The 18,752-nt window shown below is 41.1% G+C and overlaps 1 protein-coding gene across 4 annotated transcripts in view; it reads right to left on the bottom strand.

The window, feature by feature from the left end:
* CTNNA2 (catenin alpha 2) overlaps positions 1-18,752 on the bottom strand; it is a 466,491-nt gene that overhangs the window by 350,052 nt on the left and 97,687 nt on the right. For all 4 annotated transcript variants that reach the window (XM_032107990.1, XM_032107992.1, XM_032107989.1 and 1 more), the window contains exon 4: positions 519-685. In XM_032107990.1, the coding sequence (XP_031963881.1) occupies positions 519-685 (167 nt within the window). The remainder of the gene's footprint in view (positions 1-518; positions 686-18,752) is intronic.

The raw sequence follows: 18,752 nt of genomic DNA, 5'->3' as shown, positions 1-18,752 counted from the left end.
GGGAATGGTGACAATCAAAAGTGAATATAAATCTGTCCAAACTATCTGACAATCTTTAGTTCCTCTTTATTCTTTGATAAGACAGTTGTACTGTTGTCTCACTCCAAATTAAACATTCAATCTTTAGATATATCCAGAAGTCATGAAGAGAAAAAAAGAAGAGTAGACAACTATAGTACCTAAACAGAAGACAGCAGTACTGGGAACATAACCACTGGGACAAGATGTGAGGGGAGTAAATGCTTCAGGTCAGGTCAGAGAGCTGTTTAACAGCAGCATGAGTCCAGTCACTGAAGATATCTCACAGATTTTGCTTCAAGTGCCCAAATATTAATTTCTGCAGAACTAGAAAATGAATCAGACTAATGCAGAAATGTGTTAACTCCTACCTCTTACCAGCACTTTATGAAAACACAGTGGAGACTAAGGAATGTGGGCGGTTACATCCCTAATTGATTTATCCCGTTTTACCACACGCAAAGCACACAAATCCAACAGAGAAGGTGAAAAATGCCTACAATTTTGAGGTGTGAGAGGAGCCTCATGACATCAGCCATGTCAGCCAGGATGAGCAGGCGAGTGACGGCCGAGAGCAGGGCCCGGGCAGCGCGCACCATGGTGCCCCTCTTCACCGAGGAGCAGGGGTCGTCCGCGAACTCCGACGAGGCAATCCGCATTGTTTCTCCTGGGATTGGGAACACAAATGGTCACTCAGGTTAGCTTTGAGCCTTGCATTTGTTATTTTCCGGAAGTATAAATAACTCACTAGAAGCTAAGCTAAGTGCTGTTGGGAAAAAATCGTAGAACAACAAAACCCTTGGGTTGGAAGGGGCCTTAAAGACCATCCAGTTCCACCCCAGGGACACCTCCCACTATCCCAGGTTGCTCCAAGCCCTGTCCAACCTGGCCTTGGACACTTCCAGGGATCCAGGGGCAGCCACAGCTTCTCTGGACACCCTGTGCCAGGGCCTCACCACCCTCACAGGGAAGAACTTCTTCCCAATATCCCATCCATCCCTGCTCTCTGGCAGTGGGAAGCCATTCCCCCTGTCCTGTCACTCCAAACCCTCGTCCCAAGTTCATCTTCAGCTCTCCTGGAGTCCCTTTAGGCACTGGAGGGCGCTGGAAGGTCTCCCTGGAGCCTTTTCTTCTCCAGGCTGAACAACTCCACCTCTCCTAGCCTGGCTACGATTCAAAGATTCAAAAAAAAACAACCTTTGCTGTTGTTAAAAAGAATCCTTTTTGTCTCCACTGCAGAAACTCAGAAAGAAAGTACTTCTAATGTGGAATCAAAGCATATTTACATTGGGTTTAAGACCATTAGAACAACCTTAAAAAAAAATTCCAGATGGCAAAACTTCCCATAAGACAGTGCAAATAGTGGGGGAGAGATTTAAGATGGCCACAGTGATTAATTCCCATCAGAACTCTTTTCCTTATTGTATTTATCATTAGGACTGCATGTTCATATTATAATTTGCAAGCAGTGCATCTTGGATAATGTGGAAGGTATCTCCCACAGGATGATAAGCTGATAATATACAATTTCAAAATAAAATTCAAACGGCTCATTTTTAAGACTACATATTCCTCTTAGCTTTCCATAAGGCTGGCAAAACTCTCTATGAATTTCTTGGGAAGCAATTAACAAACAATTATTGCCAGATAAAAAGAGAACAAACCAAATTTCTAAACATACTTAAATGTTATATTGCTCAGCATCACAGAGCTGAAATTCAAGGTAAAACAGAAAATAAGGGTTCTGTGGAGGAGGACCACAGTTTACTGTCCCTGTCTTCCCGTGCATTTTACCTGTGTGCCAAGAATCACTGAAACTAGGAGCAAGGAATTCAAAGACATTTTTCTAACACATACTTTAATTCAAACAGTTATTTGAAAAATTTATCCACAACTCTTGGCTGAAAGTGAGCTAAAAATTGGGAATGAAACTTCTATAGTAGTAGTAGTAGTAGTAGTAGTAGTAGTAGTAGTATGAGTCAATGACTCAAATATTTCATGTATAAGGGAAGGTTGAGAGCAACCACAGAACAGCTGAGAGCCCAGCATGCAAGCAAGGGCTAGATGTGAGTTTCCTAACTTGGGAATTTAACACTGGTCATCTAACCAGTGTAACATGGTAAGGCATCATCTTCCCTTCAATTATTTGTTGAGGGAAACCAAATATCCCAGTTTTGCGTAGAGAGTTTGCTCCAAAATGCACTCTTGGAGCGTATTGAGCTGATTGAACCCAAGGGGGCACACATAACCATGTGAAATCCCAGCAAGGCTTTCCCTTATTTAAGCTCTAAACTGGATTCAGATGAGATGGAAGTGATTCCAAGCATCCAGCAACAAAACTCTCGTAAGTGAAAGTACTGAATTTCAGAGAAATCCAAGCTGAAATGGCAGCCAAAGCAAGGTTGGATTTTGGAATTAGATGCTTGCAAATTGCTTAACTTTCTTTTTGATGCTGAGGAGATTTTACCATTTTCTTCCAAATTAGCAGCGTGTAGCTTCAGATAAATACTTATATTGGACTATGGAAGAAACAATATTTGATAATCAGCCAGTGGCACCTGGAAAGCAAGAAGGAAAACTATCTTCTTAGACTTGAATATCCAAGGAGATACCCCTAGCAAAAAGATTTGAAAATCAACGCTCATGGGCAGAGGGAAAATGCACAGAGGGTCAAAAGGAAAAAAACAAACAAACAGTTAAAAGAGTTTGGATTAGATATTTAGCCTTAGAAACCTCACATTAGGTGAAATAAATTCCAAAATAATTAAGCAAAAAGTATTAAATAGACATCATCAAATAAGCAAACCAAGAAAGTATGAGTATAAAAGTTCACAGCAGGTTGTTTAAAACTTAAAAAGATCTAGTCGCTCATAATTTAGAATCTAATAACCACTAGCAGTTACAGGGATGAAGACTCGTCTGTTTCAGTGCCAATTAACACATTTTAATCCTCCTACAGCAGTGGTATCAAACCACTCTTAGGCTAAAGGTAACACTGGAGCTTCAGCTAGCCCAATTATTTTTTAGAGAAACCTTTTTATCTGGGAAAAGTCAACCCTACATTCAGTTATCCATTTCTTTCCAAATTCATTTCAAGTTGTTCTGTAATCTATATTAAATTCCTTTCAGTGAAAATTGGCTCAACACAAGAAACACAGACATCTAAAGTCATCAGGTCTGCTTCCTTGCCACTGCAGTCAGTCGTGTGATAATATAATTAATAACAATCTTAATATGGTAATAGCTACACTCTTAAACTTATCAAGCTGCCATCTTAGAAACAGCTCAGACATTTAACCCCAATTAATCCTATGTGAAGTAGGAATCTCATTCCAAAATGAACTCCAGAATGTGACTCTTTTCATTAGAAGCACTTTAATGCCATACTGACTGTATTTGTAGATAATTTAAATCAATTTCTTCTCATGCCCCCTTTGTCCTTCAGTTTCACTGTGTTCTTCTTCCACTCTTGTTCCTATTGTCCCTTTTTAGCTTTGTGCATTTTTGTGTGGAATCCTGACAGATTAAAGGCAGTACATCAGTCCCCTCTAATTGCACACAATATCCACTTCTATAATCATTACAGCAGCCCCATGAAACAATTCTGCTTCTGGAGTACAAATGATAAGAACTGCAGGTTTCTAGGACCATTTGCAGCTATGAGAAATACTCATGGAATCACAAAATATCCTGCGTAGGAACTGTAAGGATCACTGAGTCCAGCACCTGGCCCTACAAAGGACACCCCAACAATCCCACCATGTTCCCAAGAGCTCAACAACTGCAAAAATCTATCAACAGACGATTGCAAAGGTCACCCAAAAAAGCTACTGGAATTTCATGAGCAGACTTAAGGTAAAACGTCTACCTATGAGGAAAGGAATGAACCAAGGCTTTCAATGGTTAATAGACAGAGGAAATGCCATTTTTTACAAAGCCTTGAAGTGTTTATTAAGAGATAGAAGAGCACAGAGCAGCAGTCTAGAGAACAGCTATGATCAGTAAGGGATGCTGACAATAAAAACACCAAACACCTGGAAATAATTAACAGAACAATGACAAATTGATTGGATGCACCACTCCTGAGCAGTTCTCAAATGGAACTAATTAATAAAGCTACAGTCTCATTAATCCATTTCATTTAGATTTTTCCTTTTGTTCTACGTGTTCAAGATTAAAAAGACAGAACAACTGATCCATGACATAATGGAAGTATTTTAGAGTGTTCTCCTTGTAATTAGAGCAAAAGCACTGTTATGAAGCTATCCTAAATTATAATAATATATTGACCCAAACTGAGTTGCAGATTCCATATAAAACAGTGAGGATTACACTAATTGATGATATGACAGATTTGAACAACACATAATTGTTAATAAGGCATATTTAAATTATATAAGCAGATTTTTAATCTTTTCATCATGGATGTTGTCTTGTTAAGAAACAAAAGCAAACCCTTCAGGATGCAAAGCTCTGCAATTTTATCCCCTTTGGATTCATCTAGAAATTCACCAAATAGAATAGTACCATGCACTGTCCATGCCAGTACACATCTCAACAGTCACACTTAAGGAATAATGAACTTAATCTGGTCTTGGGTGGTTGGTTTCTCACTGTCTATATTTCTCCTACCTTATTAATCACATTGATTATTTACCACATCTCTTAAAACATCGTATTTTGTTCACAGTACTTGAAAATCCAGTCTCCATAACTGAACATGTTCATTTCAGTATTAACCTCTGTTTGACGTTATCAGAATGTGGGAAGTAATTTGCAGAGGATTTGTATTTTCATGCTGTATATTACTACATATAACTATGCCTTTTATTCAGAATTCCAGAAGCTTCATACAAACGGCAGCTTAGTCTTCCCTTTCCTTAATACCTTTTTTCTACATCTTTACTATGTTCCCTGAACTCACTTCATCTCCCACTTGCAGCTGGGATTTTGCTCTCCATCTGTGGGAGAATGACCACTGTTCTCATCGTTTTAACGGATTTCAAGGCCAGAAAAGGCCATCTCTGATCAAGCCCCATCTTTTCCCATCACATTTCTGTTTCTAGAGCTGTGTCTCTCTGGAATTGATCGTACAGACAATCCAGTTCGCTTAAATTTGACTCACTTTACATTTGACATTTAGGCAGAGCAATGGAAGATGATTCACTCTGCATTTTAAAGTACAACAGATATCCTTAAATCTAGTAGGTATTTTGGATTCAATGTTCTCTCTTAGATCCAAGAACACACCACATCATTCACTTCATGGATCATTAAAATATGTAATTTTAGTTAACCCAACTACTCCTTTCCTGAGGGACAGAAAATAGCAAGAATACAGAACTTCTAAGATATTTAGCCACATATCTATGGCAATGTAAGACAATTTATCCATGAATGTTATGTTTTAGAAAGAACTTTTCTAATTAATAGTCAGATTAATAGTGCATTTGGAACATCACTGCTACACTTAAGTACAATAAAACACCAATTAAATTTCAATTCAAAATTAAACTGTTTGGGATGTGAGGATACATTAGCATTTCTAATCCCTCTTTGTCTGCAGCTCAGTTACTCAATGGATTAACACCCTTCAAGAACACACTAAACTGATCTGCCTTCACTGAACTGGAGAGTTCAGTGAACACCAACATGAGCATTTTAGATGTTCAACACTGTGGTTAGGAACATGTAAACACACTGGACCTCTTAAGATTTCCATAAACACAGAGGCAGATCTGAAAACTCAAGCTCAACTGAATTATAACGTGGCTTCATTTGTATCCTGACAAAAGTCACGATGCTGAACTATGATGTTCTACTAAAACACGGAATCACGGAATGGTTTGGGTTGGAAGAAACCTTAAAAGACCATCTTGTTCCACCCCCTGCCATGTGCAGGGACACCTTCCACTAGCCCAGGTTTCACCAAGCCCTGTCCAACCTGGCCCTGGACACTTCCAGGGATCCAGGGGCAACCACAGCTTCTCTGGGCAACCTGTGCCAGGGCCTCACCACCCTCATAGGGAACAATTTCTTCCCAATATCCCATCTAAATCTACTCACAGTTGAAAGCTCTTCTCCCTTGTCCTATCAGTTAGAAGTTCAGCTAGCGATTTTTCCACAATTTCTATGTTTATACTAAAAATTTGAGATCCCTAATTAAAATAAGTATTTTCTTCTTTACCCAAATGCTGCAGAGTTGCATCAAGAAGCATACTCTCAATTATTACAATAGTTCATCACCTAAACAAGAAACTACAGTGGAAAATGTTAGGAAAAGTTGTCGTCTTTCTGGTGAAGTGTGCATGGTATACTTATTAAAATCATTATTGTAAAAAAGGACTAAAATGAAGACAAACAAAGAAAGAAAAATCTCTAAGTCCTAGTGATTAACATTTTGAATTTAATCATTTACTGGGTTTCTGTATAACAATTTATTAATTTAAATAGAACTGTCATTAATAAATTTAACATATCAGGTATAGAAGTGAACAGCATTTGAAAAACACCCAAGATTTCCTAGCAGGAATGGAAAAGGAGGCACTCCAAGAAAATGACTACAGCATTCAGCACTAGGCACAGAGATTCCATCATTCTGGATATTATTTTCATTCTGGGGCTTGAAGAGGCTCACAAATACAGGAAAGCAAGTTCGAGGGTAGATTCTATCTGTGCCCAAGGCACTGTGAACTAAGTTCAAAATCATAATTAGAATCAGTTCCATCACTCTCTATTATCATATGAAAATAAAAAATACCCAATGAAGAGTTTATTTGAAACTGATATTTTTTGAGATAAGCTTCAGTTCAAAGGGTTGATATTTTCCAGCAAGATGCATTTTCATAACAGAATTTATCAAAAAATCCCAGTGATCTGTGAAAAAGAAGGAGCAGCAAGTTGCTAATGTCAGCTCATGGGAAGCACTGTGAGGAGGGGAAAGGATTGATGATGAGATTGATCAGTTCAGTGGATTATCAGCTCCCTAGTTGTTTTAAGGGTCACTTTTGTTTTACTGCTAATTTATGCCTTTCCTTACACTTAGATCCTACCTGAATGTCTTGAGAGAAGCAGTGAGAGAAGCAGGAAGCGCCTGCTGAATCTGGGGAACAAACAGAGCTAAAAGTAAAAAAAAACCCCTTCCCACAACCTCAACTGGGATTAAGAGAACAGGCAGGTTAATGTTGGACAATTGAGGGGTTTGCAGCTAAGCCAGAAAACAACAGGAAAAATTTAAGTAGAGAAATTCAGAAAGATACTCCAGTATGAGAGAGCATAAGAAAGGAGAAAAGCAGACCAGGGAGAGTCATCAGCACAGGGCAAATCTATGGTATAGGCTTACAGTAAGAAAAATATGAAATAGACAACAAACAATATAAAGAAAGCATTTACAGGTTTACACACAGAAACAGATAGCAGGTACAAGAGCACTACTAAAAATCTAAGTTATTTAATTTCTATTTGTTCATATAATCTGCACACATTGCTTATGATAGCCTATATTTGAAATCCAATCCAGTTATTTTTTCACCATAAACAACTTATCAAGGATTTTAAAATCATGCTCAAAGCATCAGCCTACATGAAAATTAAGTTTATCTTTCCAAAATTGGGAATTACGTTTAAAAATTAATTTTCAAAGACTACAGCAGCTTTTCACTGAATTCTGACTTGGCAACATTTTAGTATCCTAACACTTAATTGCCAGTTTTAATGGGAATTCACATACATGCAGTGACACCTATGTGTGAATACAAGAGCTCCTTTTTATAACTATACTCATTGCTTGAATGTTTAAAAACTGCAAGAGCTTCTGTGCAGAGAGATAATGAGATAACTGAGCTTCATGGTGGGAATTTACATTCCAGTGCAGAGATCAGAACACAAAACTAATCCATAGCCCTCCATCAACACACAGAAAGGCAGACTGCTGTTGTCCACAGTAGAAGGCTACTAAACAAGACATGATTATCATTAGATTTGTAATGAGAACAGAAAGAAATGATCATTAGTCTAAGTCTGTATAGCTAAGAGAAAAAACTATGGTTGAGTGTTAGATACCTGGGCATGGCAGAAGCGAGGCTGAGGGCAATCAAGGCTGGAGCTGGCACTGAGCAACCTGATCTAGTGGAAGGTGTCCCTGCTCATGGCAGTGTTGGAACTAGACGAGCTCTAAGGTCCCTTTCATCCCAAGCCATTCCATGATTCCACAATCTCCATCCTTTACTGGATGCAGAGCGAAACTCACTCAACAAAGGATGAGGAAAAGGCTGACGTACTAAATTCCTTCTTTGCCTCAGTCTCCCAACAGTAAGAGCAGTTGTTCTCCAGGTACCCAGAGCTCTGAGCTGAAGGGCAGGGAAGGGAGCAGAATGAAGCCCCCAAAATTGGTTCTACTCCTGTCACTAATGCATTTATAGAATACTTTTTTATTGTATTTTTTACAGCAGTAGCCAGGTTTCAGTTCTAGCTGGGCTTTGGCCCTTGCCATTTTCTCCCTGCATGACCTCCAAACATCCTTGTAGCTCTCCTGAGCTGCCTGTTCCTTTTCACAAAAGTCACAGACTCTCCTTTTTTACCCACATTCCAGCCAAATAAATAAAATAAGGAGCGATTTAAAACCATGAAGTCAACCACAAACAGGTGAAAGGAAGTAGAGGTGATATATTTTTTAAAGAAAAAACACATATATGTCATCACATACTGCAGAAATCACATAATATGAACACAGGTTAAAAACTGACTTATCTGCAACTAAAATACCAAAAAGAAAAAAAGGCAACACATCTCTGAAAGTCAATTGGAACGATTACGGACGAATGAGATTTGCAAACATCCCAAATCAAAATCAGTGGAGAGCCTACAATTTTATTTTTAGTAGACATAAAAATAATTCTAAATTCCATCAGCTTTATAGAACAGGATCCTTTTCCAATGTTCATTATAAACAGCAGTTGGAATATCTCTCAGATCTGAAGTCTAAAAAGGATCTGTCGCTGATAAAGGGATTAAAACAGAGAGAACAAGATAGCTGGAGATCAGAATGCTATAATTTGACACTTCTCTGAGGAAAGCAGCGCCTGTTATTTAATAACATTTTATATTCCCTCACTCTGTAAAGTATTACTGGCCTTTATAGTATGTGAATAATGTACTTCAGATGAAGACATGTTCAAAATGGTAAATGGAAAGGCAATAAATTAAAGCCTTTTATAAACTGACTAAGCATCTTTTAGGACTCAGATATTAGGAAGTATATTTCAAATTTTCATGCTGTCACTTTTAATACTCCTCTCATCAAATAGCACTTTCTGAAACCATATTCAAAATTAAAGCCTAATCTGTATGGGAGAAAGAAGCTTTTATACAACTTTAGAAGTTGGATGACTGCCATGGAAAATGCAGTCAAAAATAAAGAAGACAGAACAAAACGTACTGTACTGTAGGCAAATAGGAGGACTGAGCAGGGGGCAAGGAAGGCACTCAGATAAAATTTAGTGCTCCGAGGACTGATTGTATCTTTCTCATTAAATGCCATTGGGTAACCACAGAATCATGGAATGGTTTGAGTTGGAAGGAACCCTAAAGCTCATCTCGTTCTACCCCCTGCCATGGATGGGGCACCCTCCATCAGACCAGGTTGCTCCAAACCCTATCCAACCTGGCCTTGAACACTTCCAGGGATAGGGCAGTGTCTTGGTTTAAGACCATTTTAAAAGGTGGGCACTCAAAAATGAGTCACCTCCCCTTATTTCCAACCAATTCCTTTCCACTGATAAGGAATGAACATGAGTAGATATAAGTGAAAAAAACAACAGTTTACTAACAAAGGGAACAGCATCAGGCAAAAAATAACAGTACATAACTGCTAGATGCAAAATTGCCCAATTTTAAGAACTCCATGGGAACAAGGAGAGACTCGAAACGCCGGAATTACCCTTCCCAAGATGGCACCTGTCTGAGGCGGCCGCGTGGCTGAGGGACAAAGGGAAGATGGCGTCACACCCTTCCCCTCCAAAATGGCGACTGCAGGCTCCAGGAACAAAGAGAGAAGATGGCGGCAACCCGTACCAGAAAGGCAGGATCCCACAGAGCAGTTCTAGAGGCAGACAAAACCTTGCTCGGTCATGTGGGGTCCGTGCAGCTGCCACCACTTGCTCCTGCCATTTGCAGGCTCTGCCACGGCCGCTATGGTGTGTGGCGGTAAAAGCATCGGGCTGTCCCCACAGGCGCATGGTGGCCTGACCCCAGGAACTTGCTCGCTTTTCTCGCTGCTGCCAGAGTTTGCAAAATTCACCTTGAAACAGTTTCTAACTGTAAAATGCATCTTTACCAGCGGCTACAGTTGCAAACCCAAAACAACCACCTCCGAAGCGGAGCTTCCGCCTTCTGCAGAAGTCGCCATGAACGGAAGAGCCTCTGCTGTCCTGGAGCAGGGCCGCCTGTGGCAACCACAGCTTCTCTGGGCAACTTGTGCCAGGGCCTCACCACCCGCACATGGATGATTTTCCCCTAACATCTAATCTAAACCTGCCCTCCTTCAATTTAAGGCCATTCCCCCTTTTAATGAAGCAGAAATAATCCTGGTAACATGGATCCAAACCCAAGATTCCCATATGTTAGATGAATCACAGCAGTATTTACAATTACATTCTGAGCACGGAAAACCTTGTTTTTTAAAATTCCTTTGCAAAACTTACTCAACAGAACAAAATCTTATTGTCAAAGTTTGTTAGTGATTTATTTTTTTTCTGCATGTGTTAAACATGACAAAGTCACTCTTGAAATTTTCCAGTTAGTTTTTGAAAGACTGAAAATTCACTGTTCAGTGACAGAAGCATAAAGCAATGACCAAATCTCAAGCTCATCCCCTTGACTCTTTCTCCCTTCAATAAGCTACTTCCCAATTTAAATATCCCAGACAAAGTCTCTGCACCATTCCAGATCTCCCACCAGTTTCCCTATCCACCATTAGACAGCTGGTGAAACTCTCAGTTCCTTTGCTCTGCTAAAAACTTCACTGACCTACACAGTCATCTGAGGTCACTCCTGTGCCAAGCTAAAAGGAATTTCCTTCCAAATACTTTTGATCCAACAGACTAAAACAACTGATTTTCCAGTTCGAAGGGTGACTCAAACTTTTCCTTTTTTATTTCCTTCTTCCTTTTTTTTTTTTTTAATGTTAAAGAAAAAGAATTTCAGTTCAGAATTTCTGCCTAATGAATCAACAGCGGTTTCATTTCCAGCACTCGGCTGTGACTCAGAGGATGTTTCAGTAACACATAAATCAGAACAGCTTCAAAAGGGGAGGTCGAGATGCTCACCCCATGGTGCTCTGCAGCTTCACAGAACTGTTCTGAAGGGTCAGAGACTTCAGCTCCAATCTGCACATTGAATTACGCACAGAGGGGACACAAATATAGATTTCACGCATGGGGGGAAATCTCCTTGCAGAACATTGCTCATGGTTAGCTCAAAACTTAAATGAAAAGGCTGTACATTAAATGCTGCTGAGGATTTACTCACTGTGGATTAAGCCTACCCAGTTTGGGAATTACTGCTAGAAGACAGAACAGGGCAAGATAACTGCCTGTGGTAGCTATTCCAATTTGTAAGATTTTATTTTTTTCTTTTACTAATTTTCTTAATTTAAATCCTAGTGAAACTATTCTCCAAATTTGACCTGAATTCAGAAATTTCATGCATACTAATGGGTGGCAGAGTTAAATATTTACTGCAAAACATGGCCTAGTTACAATCCCTTGAGAGGGATTTTTTTTTTCTTTTAACTGTGCTGCATTTCTGCAATAATTCTCAAATAAAACCCCTACTAACAGTAATATTTCTTCTAAAAGAACAAGCAGTAATTTTAGGATTTGATTTTAATATTCAAGTCAAATATTTATGGAAGAAACACTATTTCTAGAACTTTCAGTTTGTGAGTATAATTTTATTTTTGACAACTGTCAGAAGTTGACATTTTAAAGAAATCTTATTCTTCCCTGATATAAAGCCACAATAGCAATAAAATCTTCAAGAAAGACAATGTAAATAAATATAGTATTAAAAAATCACCTAATATATTAATTTATATTACTTTTCAAACCTATATCACTGTTTTTGCAAAATCTGTCTCAAACTGTCACGTTCAGGCAATATATCAAACACCAACTACCCTTTATAACAAACATATCCGGGAGGTTAAGTTACTTACATAAATTTAAACTAACATGAGCTTAAACAAAACCCTGAAAAGGGAAATGAGTATCAGAAAAGCTCCAGCCAAGGCTGGAACAAAAATAAATCTTTTTGAAATGGTGCAGAGAATAGAGAAGAAGCAAAGATCCTCGGACAGCCAGCTGGCTTTACCAAGAACCAGGATCATCAGCAGTTCTCCCAAGCAGCCTAAACCATGTGTACAGAAAATCATAAAGCCATGGAACAGTTTGGGTTGGAATGAACCTTAAAAGACCATGTAGTTCCAACCCCCCTGCCATGGGCAGTGACACCTGCATGCATTTCCTTTTTTCTCTACTTTTAGTTTTTTCCTTAAGGATCAATCCTCATCAGCCACAAAGGGGAATAGGATAAGACATCGGATCTGCTTCACAGAAAGATAAAATGGTTTGGGTTAGAAGGGATTTTGAAGGTCATCTAGTCCATCCCTTGAAATGAGCAGGGACATCTTCAACTCAACCAGGTTGCTCAGAGCACCATCCAACCTGACCTTAAATATTTGCAGTGATGGGGCATCCACCACTTCTTTGGGCAGACAGTTCCAGTGTCTCACATAACCACAGAATAGTGAGTGTTTGTTGCAGTGGGGATCCTGCAACACGCATATATCAAACCAGGAGTCCCGTGGAAAGGAAATATATATGGACAGACAGATTCTTGCTAGATGTTTCAGAGATGTTTATTTCTCCAGCCGCATGGCCGGAGCTCTGCTGAGGAACTGCTCCAGTCACGGGACCAAGGGTCCTTCTGCCCGCACAGGGAACACAAACCAACCAATGGGAACGAGGCTGAGCAGGGGCAGGGAAGCCCCGTGTCTGTGCCCTCAGGGCCCCTCTCCCAGGGCTCCATGGCAGGGGAGGGACCCCAACACCTCACCCGTTTTATTTTAATAAAAGGAGAATGAAAACAACTGGATAAACATAACAAGAACAGTTTCAAAACAAAACAAGCCACCCTCCTGAGTCTTTAAATGTCCAAACAGATTCTGTGGAACATCTTAGGGCTGACAGAAGTGAGACAGAACTCTCTGAGCATGCTTTGTGGGGAAACCGAGGCAGGAGAGGGTTTAACTTCTTCCCTCCCCCTTTTCATCCCCCACTCAGCATTGGAAAGGGATTTTTGGGGAAACAATTGGCAAAAGCATGGTTTTGTGAGGGAAACCATGGATGAAAAAAACGGATTGGGAATACACTGGGGGTAATAGGACATAGGATAAAAGGGAAAGGTGGGATTAGGAAAGGGAGACTGTAGGGGGGACTTACAATGGAGATATTGTCTAACATGACTACGATTTTTTGCATATATACTGCCTTTTACAGGAACACCATCAGGCCCAGTGACCTGCGATGCTTGTAACCCTTTTCTACCTCGTATAATTTTGAATTCCACGACTTCTCCATCTCCCAAGCTTGGGATGCATTTTTCAGGGTTATTCTTTTTAATAGCAGTTCTATGCACGAATATGTCTTGCTGGTTGTCACACCTTGTTATAAAACCATAATTTTGCTTAACATTATACCATTTTACTATCCCTAAGATCTTAGTTACTATGATCTTTTCGTTTTTCCGAGTGGCTGCTGTTTTCTGTCTCGCTGCGTCTTTGCTCTCTCCTTCGGTCGCTCCCGTGTTGGAATTGTCGGGGCTGCTGGTGCCTGCGCGCTCTTCCCGGGGTCGCGTTCGGGGCTGCGTGGGCCGGGCCGGGCCGCGCCGCTCAGTTCTCCGTGCGTCGCCTCCTCTGGTCGCAGCTTCGCTGCCAATGCCGGGCGCTGCACCCACATCTCGGCCGGGCCCCCGGGCGACGACTCCCCCGCGCCCTGCTCCAGCGCGCGTCTCGGCTGGGCGCGGCTCCGCTCCACCGCCACCGCCGCCAGCCACCGCCCGCGCGCCGCCCCTCTCGGCCGGGCGTTCACGGGGCTCGCTCCACCACGTGCTGCGCAGGGCCGTGCGGGCACCGCCGGGTCCCGCCGCGCCTCGCTCCGCCACCGACACTGCGGCTCGCGTGGCTCCGCCCGCGCGCGGGAACTGCCTCGCTGCTGCTCGCAGAGCGCTCGGTGCACGTGGCCTGGGCCGCACAGTCCCTGCGCCAGGCTTCCCTTCGCCAAGACACAGCTGACATTGCTCAACAGTCTCGGTAACTAAATAATATTCACGAAAATATTCTTCCATCGGCATATATTTTGACTCAAATATTAACTGTGTCCAAACGGTTTTCCAAAAGCCCTTGGTAAGAATTAAATCCCAAGAAACATAGAAAAAGTTCTTAAACAACCATGCCAGGAAGTGTTTCAGTTCTTTCTGAGCTTGAATCAAGCTAAAATTTACAAATCGTTGTTCAAGAATCGTTTTAAGTTTAAGATAAATGTCCATATGCGGCTCGGAGAGCCAAGAGTCTTCCCACTGTTCCTCCATAGTTTAGATATGGAATAGCAAAGCAAAACCAAGAAGAGGAATCCAAAGTTTCCAGGGTTTACTCACACAAATCAGTCGCTTAGGGATCGGGGATCGTTCTGCCCGCAATTACCACCATTTGTTGCAGTGGGGATCCTGCAACACGCATATATCAAACCAGGAGTCCCGTGGAAAGGAAATATATATGGACAGACAGATTCTTGCTAGATGTTTCAGAGATGTTTATTTCTCCAGCCGCATGGCCGGGGCTCTGCTGAGGAACTGTTCCAGTCACAGGACCAAGGGTCCTTCTGCCCGCGCAGGGAACACAAACCAACCAATGGGAAGGAGGCTGAGCAGGGGCAGGGAAGCCCCGTGTCTGTGCCCTCAGGGCCCCTCTCCCAGGGCTCCATGGCAGGGGAGGGACCCCAACAAGTGCTGAGTGCCTGATGTGTGTGGTCAGCCATAAATATAAAATCTATTTTTGCATATAAATATATATATATACACACACACACACACACACACACGAGCTGTATATGCGTGTTTGTGCGCATGTGCCTACTGGAAACACAGGATTCTTCTTGTTCCCGCTTGTAACTGGGGCCATGGAGCTGCAGCAGCCTCACTCCAGGTTTTGGGAACCCCTGACCCTACCTTTATGTATACCAACTCTTGGAGATGCTCTACAACATCTGCTTTTTCATCGGAAAAGGAATTTTAATGTCTTTCTGCAGAGAAATTGTCAGAGAGCTGAAAGATAATTAATGAATGGAAAAGAGTCTGAAAGAGCCAGCAATAGAGTATTTGCATGGAATGGCATTTAGAGGGCCAGATTTCTGAGGAGGAGCATTGCAAACATGAATAACAAGTGAAGTTGCTTCCACATGTAACAAGTAATTGAAAATAGATAAGGAATTTTTTTTATTAACAAGATAAGAGTTTTCAGGCCACAGCTCCAGTGACCTGCTGAACAGAAGGCTTCAAATCTTTGTCCTCAAAGCTTTCAGACCAGGCATGAGCCACCAGCCAGACAAAAGTGAGTTGCAGAGCACCTCATCACAGATATTATTGGGAAAAAAAGAGGGTATGTTTATTGTACACACAAGTTCTTTCAAAAGTGCAGAGCAAGATTCATTTTCCCATTAAGCATGACTGCCCACAGGCCCCACTTCACCTTTCAGAATGAACAGAAATTCTAGTTTGTCTAAAAAACCTGTTTTCCAGTAATTTCTCTCCACAGACACACTTTTTCCTCTATCAAGAACTAGCAGTAACATCTGTAAGCAAAAAAAAAGAAAAGCTTTCGTATACTTCAGTGAAAAGGTTTATAAATAAACATAGGGAGAACGTAAGTTTAACTGAAAAGATGGGGGGGGGGTTTGTCTAAAAAAAGATTCACACAGTTCTAGAAAAAAAATATTCTAGATTTTCTAGATTTTTCTAGAAACTATCTTTCATGGGATTTCATTTAAGTTTTAAAACATTTTTCAAAAAGCTTTCAAAACTAGATAGTGAAAAGCATTAAAGCACTCAAAATTTTATTTTTTAGTGTATTCTGTCAGTGAGAAAAAAACTGCCAAGAAAGTTAAAGTCACTTTCGTGTCTCAGACATTCATCCACAATTTCAAGATAGTCACAGAGCACATAGATTGTTGGGGCCCTCCCCCTGCCGTGGGGTTCTGGGAGAGGGGCCCTGGGGGGGAGGCATGGGTTTCTTTAGCCCCTGCTCAGCCTCGCTCCCCATTGGTTGTTTTGTGTTCCCCTGCATGGGGAAGGACCCTCGGGTCCCGTGATTGAGCAGTTCCTCGGCAGAGCCCTGGCCATGTGGCTGGAGAAATAAACATCTCTGAAACATCTATCAAGAATCTGTCCATATATATTTCTTTTCCACGGGCCTCGTTGATTGATTCACGTGTTGCAGTACCCGCACCGTAACAAATGGTGGTAATTGCGGGCAGAACGATCCCCAATCCCTAAGGACAGCGACTGATTTGTGAGTAAACTCTGGATTCCTCTTCTTGTTTTGTTTTGCTGTTCCATATCTAAACTATGGAGGAACAGTGGGAAGACTCTCGGCTCTCCGAGCTGCATATGGACATTAATCTTAAACTTGAAAAGATTCTTGAACAACGATTTGTAAATTTTAGCTTAATTCAAGCTGAAAAGGAACTGAAACACTTCTTGGCATGGTTGTTTAAGAACGTTTTCTATGTTTCTTACCAAAGACTTTTGGAAGACCAGGCTTCCTTTTGCCAAGACACAGCTGATCTTGCTCAACAGTCTCGGTAATTAAATAATATTCACGAAAATATTCTTCCATCGCCATATATTTTGACTCGTTCCCCATTGGTTGTTTTGTGTTCCCCTGCGTGGGGAAGGACCCTCGGGTCCCGTGATTGAGCAGTTCCTCGGCAGAGCTCTGGCCATGTGGCTGGGGAAATAAACATCTCTGAAACATCAAGAATCTGTCCATATATATTTCTTTTCCACGGGCCTCGTTATCTGATACACGCGTTGCAGTATCTGCACTGTAACAAGAGATCACATTCCTTTTTTACAATGTCCCTAAATCTGCATGAACAAAAAATTAACCCTACCTCAACTTTACCCTGTCTTCAAGTACAAAAAAGATCAACAGCTATTTTCTGTCCCATGACTGCAGTATCTATTCCAGATTATGGTGTGAAATTTTATCTACCATGCTTGAAAAGCAAAAATTTAAAACACAACAACCAGCTGCTGGACTAAATCATATTTTTAATGGAAATTTCAGCTACATGCCAGAAAACTTCCAGGAAAATTACATTGAAATCAGGCACATACCTACAGACAGATATTGCCAAAGCCATCTACCAGATAGAATAAATTTACATGACTATAACCTACTTCCTTGTGTTGCCTTCTGCAGCATCCCAGACTGTCTCTTAATAAATTTAATCAAACCTGAGCCCAATGGTCCTGCAGTTCTTGACAGATTTTTGTGTCAATCACGGCCTGAATTTCTCCTCCACAGGGAATTTCCTTTTTCTCTACTGATCAATAAAAGACCAGTTGCATTTAGACACCTGTGTTGTCAATGTAGCATATACTGTGCTTTTTATTCCTGTGAGCTCTTCTTCACTTCCCTGCACTTCTCAGGCTTTGTAGCTTCATGCTTTACGGTCACAGAATCACGGAATGGTTTGGGTTGGAAGGGACCTTAAAGATCATCCAGTTCCAAATCCTGCCATGGGCAAAGGAGTCTCTGCCTTCCCTCCTCTCTAATATAAAAAGACATGAATGATAAATATCCACATTTCCCAGGTCTCCTTTGTCCCCCATCTGGGAGATCTTTTACACAACTCCAACAGTACCAGAATAAACACCCATACAGCAAAGCATTTAAAGGCTCAGCAACTGGATAATTTCATTTAGATGGTTTTGAGCTGTAAGTGTTCCTATTATGGAATCATTATGGGATATACAGGGATAAGCTTTAGGCATCAAATCTTCTCTTTTTGCTCTTTGTGTTTTTAGAACCCAACTTCATAAATCAAGCCCATTGATCACCAGAGTTTTCTACAGCCAACAGAATTTACCCTTCCACACTACAGCAGTAACAAGAATCTTAACACCACGGGCACTCTCAGTTATTCCAAAGCGTTTTGCAAATGATATAGAACATTTGTTCCACACCTATCAATGAAAAGCAAGAGTCCCTGGAGTGAATTGCTGCCTTTAGTAGTACATAACAGTACCCAGCAAGGCAGGGCAGGAAATGAGGAGCACACCAAGAGCCAGCTGTAACTGCTGCAGACATTTTTAGGTTGACGATGTAATTATCCCAGCTGGAACCCTGCCAGGAAATCAGCCAGGAAAACACAGCCTCAGTTCATTAATCCAGCTCTTTATGCCACTGAGCTAAACATATCATTTCACATCACACCAGGGCTGGTCTCGTTTACACGGCTCGTGGGTGCTAATAATGGTGTGTGGTGTCTCCTGCTCTCCTCATTATGGGATCGTGTTGAACAGGCCCCAAAAAAAGCTGCTCCACTTTTCTGACAGGCTTTTTTCCCAGCCTGGAGTGTTGACAAGAGATGAATGTCTGTGTCATTCTGTGTAAT

This window comes from Corvus moneduloides, chromosome 5, assembly GCF_009650955.1.
Source record: "Corvus moneduloides isolate bCorMon1 chromosome 5, bCorMon1.pri, whole genome shotgun sequence".
In the NCBI taxonomy this organism is placed as follows: Eukaryota; Metazoa; Chordata; class Aves; order Passeriformes; family Corvidae; genus Corvus; species Corvus moneduloides.
This window is presented reverse-complemented; position numbering and strand designations above follow the sequence as displayed.